Source organism: Physeter macrocephalus, chromosome 12 (assembly GCF_002837175.3).
Source record: "Physeter macrocephalus isolate SW-GA chromosome 12, ASM283717v5, whole genome shotgun sequence".
NCBI classification, from domain to species: Eukaryota; Metazoa; Chordata; class Mammalia; order Artiodactyla; family Physeteridae; genus Physeter; species Physeter macrocephalus.
Window position 1 is genome coordinate 32,082,029 of NC_041225.1, and position 6,910 is coordinate 32,088,938.

Below are 6,910 nucleotides of genomic sequence, written 5' to 3' on the forward strand. Positions count from 1 at the left end.
CTAGCAATATTATTCTAAAGTTTTCAAAAATGAGGACAGAATATTTCTCCAAGATGGGTAGATGGTCTTTAAATGACTCTAAATTCATCTGTCTGATAATTTTCTTCTTTCTAAACAGGACAGACCTCTCTTGCTACCAACTAATTTCTTATAAACTTATCTGAAGATTGTTTTTTCACAGTACTATTCTGTCATTTCTAAATACCTACAAATGAAAATATTTTCCCTCAGATTATTCAATTTCCCCTTTCCCCAATCTTTTTTAAAGTCCAATCTTTATTGCCACCATTATTTTCTAGTGTTTTCAATTCTTACAGACAAAAAAATCAAGAAATTTCTGAACAAAACTATTTTCAAGCCAAATACTATAGTTACTTGATAATCATGTTCTTTTTTTTATCAATTAACAACCACCCCTACTGAAGACAACTGTTATGCTTGCTTCTTATTTGAAATATTTTTTTTTTAGTCTTACCATCAGGTGGCTCTCTGCCTACCAGCCCTTTTGGAAGCAACTCTTCATTATCCGCCTTTATATAACCACACACTTTTGGAGACTGCAAACGTGAAACATTCTTGATATCTTCAGATTTATAAACTAACACTCTTTTGTCTTTAGTATCATTAATTAGTCTCCAAAGTGGCTAAAATAGAAAACAAATATAACTGAGATGGAAAATATAAAACTTCCTAAATATTCAAGTCTTACAACATCCTCTCCCTATTTTTAGATAACATTCATTTCCAGGTTAAGTAAACTAACTAGTCAAAACAAAGTTCTTCTCTGTAAGGACAATGGTCTCATCAGAACCAGATAGCTCATACAGAAAAGATTCTGTGTATGTATATGTGTGTGTGTGTGTATGTATCTCCATATCCGTCACAGAACTGAAAATCAAAACCTCAAGGAGACCACTTCATACCCACTAGGATGGCTGTAATCAAAAAGACATATAACAAGTATTGGCAAGGATGTGGAGAAACCCTCATCTACTGCTGGTGAAAATGGAATACGGAATATAAAATGCAGTAAATGTAAAATGGTGAGAATGTAAAGGGCAGCCACTATGGAAAACAGTCTGGCAGTTCCTCAAAACGTTAAAAACAGAGTTACCATATGACCCAACAATTCCATTCCTAGTATATTATCTACCCAAGATCAATTAAAATATATGCTCACATAAAAACCTGTTCAAAAATGTTCATAGCAGGGCTTCCCTGGTGGTGCAGTGGTTGAGAGTCCGCCTGCCGATGCAGGGGACACGGGTTCATGCCCTGGTCTGGGAAGGTCCCACATGCCGCGGAGCGGCTGGGCCCCTGAGCCATGGCCGCTGAGCCTGTGCGTCCGGAGCCTGTGCTCCGCAGCGGGAGAGGCCACAACAGTGAGAGGCCCGCGTACCGCAAAAAATTAAAAAAAAAATAAAAAATAAATGTTCATAGCAGCATTATTCATAACGTAAGTAGAAATAACACTAATGTCCAACTGATGAATGAATAAGCAAAATGTGGTATATCCAAACAATGGAATATTATTTGGCAATAAAAAGAAATGGTGTACTTGACACATGCTATAACATGGATGAACACTGAAAACATTCGAAATGAAAGTAGCCAGACACAAAAGACCACATGTTGTGTGACTGCATTTTTATGGAAATGACCAAGCAAATCTAAAGAAACGAAAAAGACAAATCTAGAGACAGAGAGTAGATTAGTGGTTTCCTAGAGCTGGGAGGGTTGGGGTTGGGGGGAAGTGGGCTTCTAAGTAATAAACCACTTTTTCAATTTAAAAATTATTAATCTCATGCAAAAGTACTTCAATAAACCTGATGAGTTTACTTTTAAGTGAACATCTCACAGGGAAATGTTAATTATGGTCATTTTTGTACTTAGTGAAACCGAGAGATACGGATGGAAACAGAATTCCTAATTGTCCCAAAGGGAAATATTTGGAAAAGTGAGGAATCTGAGCAAATTTAACTTGAATCCTAAATGCACCCATTTTGGATTAAGAATTAGTAAATGATCCTAAGGAAATAAGCAAACCTGTGCACTGTGGCAGAAACAACGCTGTGCGTTCCCCACACAGTTTTATCTTTCTGAGCACAAGAGATTATCTTTCCCAGCCTCCTTTGTAGGCAGGTCAGAGACAAGAGTTTCTGGAACGTGGGTGGAAGTGATGTAGGCCACTTCCAAGCCTGGCCATAAAAATCCCCTGTGGGATCCTCCAGCTGTTTCCCTTCTGCGGCAACCTCAGAGAATATGTGTCCATGTTCCAGAGTATTCTCATTTTCCTAGAGACGCAGAAACACTTCAACCCACAGATCTGTAGCAAACGTTTTGTTTTCTGGACTAGTATCTGACATACAGCCATGTGTCTTGCACAAATGTGGCCAGTTTGCTCTTGGTTTCCACGGCTAGGATTTCAATGGAAGAATGGCCAGAGCCTGAGTTTCCTAGTTTCCTCTTTTAACTTCTCAAGACTATGAACTATCACCTTTTATAGATCTTGCATTTCCAGAGCATCTAGGAAAGAAGATTTCACCTTCATCTTTGAGAAGGATTATTAGAGAAAGAATAAAGAAAAAATGAGGGAGTTTCCTCTTCCCATTATCCATCTCACATGTGACTTTCAATTATTGTATTTAAAAATACAGAGTGCATCCTATGACAGCATCTTAGATATATAAAATATATATATATTTTTTACTCATCTATTTTTCTGGTTTAAAAAAAAATTTTAATACAAGGAGAAGAGAAGTTCAGTATAAAGACCCTTTTCTTCTTAAAACAACTGCATAATGGCTTTCTAAACATCAGAGATACATGCTCCTGAAAAAAAAATTCACATGTAGACTTACCTCTATATTATATTCCGCCCCATCTGTGTTGATTCTTATTGTAATATCATCATCTCCTATGTGGGCTAGAACCCTAGAGTCAGGCTCACCTTAAGAGAAAAAAAAAGTCATTATTAAAAAATATTTAAATCAAAAACTAAACTATGCACTGTCAATAAAAATCAAGCAAGCCCTTCTACAGAGTGGAATGTGCCCAGGCACTGTGGAGATGTAAAACACACAGGCCCAGAAAGCAGCTGGGTATTCTCACTCTTAAGGAGGAGCCACAACTCCAGTCATTTGAAATCGGCCTCTTTCCCTGAAGCCTCTTATGAGAATTATCTAGTGTGTTATAGAACAAAACAAACAAAGTGTAGATTTTCTTCTGGAATAACTTTACCTACTTTGGGGTACGAAAGAGGTGGCAGAAAGCATGATTCAGAATATACAGGTCTTGAACTGTACTACTTGGGTATTTTAGTGCCATTTTTTTCATATTGCAGAAAATTTTCCTGCAGTAAACTGCAATTGCTTGTTTAATATATTTTCTTAAATAAATACATGATAGGATCAGAGTCAATTATTTTATCTCCTATCTTTCTTGCTTACAATCTCATAAGGGAAGTCGACAATCTCATAAGGGAAGTTGACAATCCCTCCCTGAAGACAAAAGGAGGTTAAATTCGTATGACTTAAGAGGAAATCTGTTGTAATCATGAAAATAGCCAGTTAGTATGACATGCTGGATAATACCCATTTCTTCCTGTTTTAATGTTTCTGCTTCCAGATTTACAAAGCTCAAATAAAACAGACAAACAATAGCACTTCTCTGACACCTCTTTTTTCTCCCCTCAAAAAAGAATATACAATCTAGTTCAATCTGGACACCTAACCCCCCAAGCACAAAGACAAACAAATGAGCGCCTACTAACCAACCACATGTCCACTGAAGAAGTCCTGCCATTTGACGGGGTACTCGCTTTCATCTTTCCCATCTACCACCACAACTTTGAAATTTTGGGAAAAGCGTTCAGTACTTGATGTCAGGTATAATTTAAAATGCCTAAAGAAAGAATGCATCTGAACTTCAAGCACATAAAACAGAGGCCTAATTTTCATTTAATTAAACTTACTTAAGAAAAAAGTTGACACTTGAGTTTACATTAACAAAGTACTATGCAAGTTATAACTACTGTTTTACTGAGTTATAAGATACTTAGAGTGTTGTTATCTCCAGTAAAGACAAAACAGACTAGTTTCTTTAGCTGTGAGAACTTGGCAGACCAAAAGAAACTAAAAGTGGGGGGATAAAAGATTCAAAGAGCTTATATATTCATCTTTTCTGGAGACTCGGAAAAATAAACACAACTGGATAGTTTAAGCTGGAGTTCTGCTTATCTTAAAAATTTAGGGAAGACTGATATTACTGGATGCCTTTTATTGAACACCTACTCAGTGCTAGCTGCTCTGTACGCTGTCTCCACCTCACACAGTAAAAACTGAGACTTGGAGATTAATCAACATGCTCAAGGTTCCACAGCTGGTAAACAGAGGAACTGAACACTGAACCTGGCTTTTACTTCAAACGCCTGCACTCCGCTGCCTCCAGCAATCAGCTGCTCTTACTGCTGCACAAAATTAATAAATATGCTACTTTCCATGTTTAAAACCAGCCATGCTTTTCTCCTTCTAAAGAGAACTTACCTTGAAAAAAGTAATCCACAATTACCATGAGGAAAATAAGTATCAGGTATCCAACAAAGATATCAAAATACACACTCCAGTTGTTTAGTTGGCTTAATACTCTCTTGTACAAGTTTCATTCCTGACATAAAAACTGGACATGGTGAGCAAGAATTTCCAATGATCACTTACAAAATTCTTTCAATGTACCCAAGAACACCAAAGATAAAGGTATGGTTTTTATCTCAGCCACAGGAACTAATTTTGTCAGCTATAGTGTTGAAAATATAAAATGTTACAGGTTTGGTAAATCAAAACTGCCAGGAAGAATCCAGAGAGGGACTATCTCCATGCCAACACTTTTTTTTTTTTTTAAACTTTTTGAGCATAACAAGGTAACTTCAGTTTGTTTGTGGTTTTTTTTAATGGTCATTGGGAAGGAGACACAATAGAACATAATCTCAGAAAACCTTGGAACATTTTCTCCTGCTACCTTAAAATGTACCTTCCCACACACAGTTATGATTTTTTTTCCCTGTCAGTTTTGCTGAGAACTTTGAAAAGAAAAGCATCCCTCCTGGGAATTCCCTGGCAGTCCAGTGGTTAGGACTCTGTGCTTTCACTGCTGAGGGCGCGGGTTCAATCCCTGGCTGGGGAACTAAGATCCTGTGAGCTGGGTGGCATGGCCAAAAACAAACACAAAAAAACAAAAAAAAAAACACAACAACAACAACAACCAAAAAGACCATCCCTCTTACAAATGCCTTATTAGTTTTAGACTCTCTAGGAGTCTCAATACTATTTTTACTTAATGTTCTTTCCAGGAAAATCACTAGAATTGCACTCTTCATTTTCTACATTAATCTTCTATGTCGTAAAGAAAAGGACCAAGCGTTGGTAAAATTCCTGTTTTTTTGAGTTTCCAATCTTCACCTTTGAGCTATAAAACCTCCAATAGGATATGTCAGTCAGAACTTATATTTTACTTTATCCTTCCCAAATTATGTGAAATCATGTACTTACAGACTTCCTTTAGCAATTTATCTTTCTGACTTTTAAGGATTTACAGTGACTACAAACTGGTGTTAATCAGTGTGAATTAACATTATTTTCTTATTTTGGGGGGTATATACTGTAAAATGATCACCACAATAAGTCTAGTTAACATCCATCACCACACATAGTTACAGTTTTTTTCTTGTGATGAGAACTTTTAAGATCTACTCTTTTAAGGTCTAACTTTCAAATATGTAGTACAGTATTATTAACTAGAGTCACCATGCTATACATCATTACATCCTCAAAACATGTATTTTATAACTGGAAGTCTGTACCTCGTATCTATTTTTTTTAATAGTGTTTTATTTATTTATTTATTTTTGGCTGCGTTGGGTCTCAGTTGCGGCACACAGGCTCAGTAGTTGCGGCACGCAGGCTCAGTTGCCCCGCAGCATGTAGGATCTTAGTTCCCCGACCAGGGATCAAACCTGCGTCCCCTGAATTGGAAGGCGGATTCTGAACCACTGGACCACCAGGGAAGTCCCCATCATATCTATTTTTAATGGTCCATTTAGCTGGGTATATATCTCTCTCCTTCCTTTCTCCCTCTTTCTTTGTGGCTGCATTGGGTCTTCGTTGCTGCACGCAGGCTTTCTCTAGTTGTGGCGAGCTGGGGCTACTCTTCGTTGCAGGGCACAGGCTTCTCATTGCGGTGGCTTCTCTTGTTGCAGAGCATGGGCTCTAGGCGCACACAGGCTTCAGCAGTTGTGGCTCGCGGGCTCTAGAGCGCAGGCTCAGTAGTTGTGGTGCACGGGCTTAACTGCTCCGCGGCATGTGGGATCTTCCTGGACCAGGGCTCGAACCCATGTCCCCTGCACTGGCAGACGGATTCTTAACCACTGTGCCACCGGGGAAGTCCCCACTTTCATTTCTTTATCAGTTCTAGCCCTCTTCAAATATTTTGAGATATTTCACTTTTTGTTTGCTTGTTTTGTAACAACAGAATTTCATTTCTCATGGTTCTGGAGGCTGGGAAGGCCAGGATCAGGGTGCTGGCAGATTCAGTGTCTGGTGAGAACCCACTTCCTGGTTCAGAGACAGCTACCTTCTCACTGTGTCCTCACATGGCAGAAGGGATGAAGGAGTTCTCTGGGGCCTCTTATTTCATGTTTTATTTTATTTTATTTTTTGGCCACATGGCATACAGGATCTTAGCTCCCTGACTGGGGATCGAACCCACGCCCCCTGCAGTAGAAGTGTGGAATCTTAACCACTGGACCACCAGGCGAGTCCCTGGGGCCTCTTTTAAAAAGGCACTAATCAGGCTTCCCTGGTGGCACAGTGGTTGAGAGTCCGCCTGCCGATGCAGGGGACACGGCTTCGTGCCC

General features: G+C 38.8%; 1 protein-coding gene across 1 annotated transcript in view; it reads right to left on the reverse strand.

Moving 5' to 3' along the window:
* ADAM17 (ADAM metallopeptidase domain 17) overlaps window positions 1–6,910 on the reverse strand; it is a 54,167-nt gene that overhangs the window by 30,543 nt on the left and 16,714 nt on the right. Inside the window, exons 3-5 of the mRNA XM_007127655.4 lie at window positions 3,773–3,903; window positions 2,862–2,950; window positions 476–644 (exon numbers count right to left, since the gene is read on the reverse strand). Of these exons, the coding sequence (XP_007127717.1) occupies window positions 476–644; window positions 2,862–2,950; window positions 3,773–3,903 (389 nt within the window). The remainder of the gene's footprint in view (window positions 1–475; window positions 645–2,861; window positions 2,951–3,772; window positions 3,904–6,910) is intronic.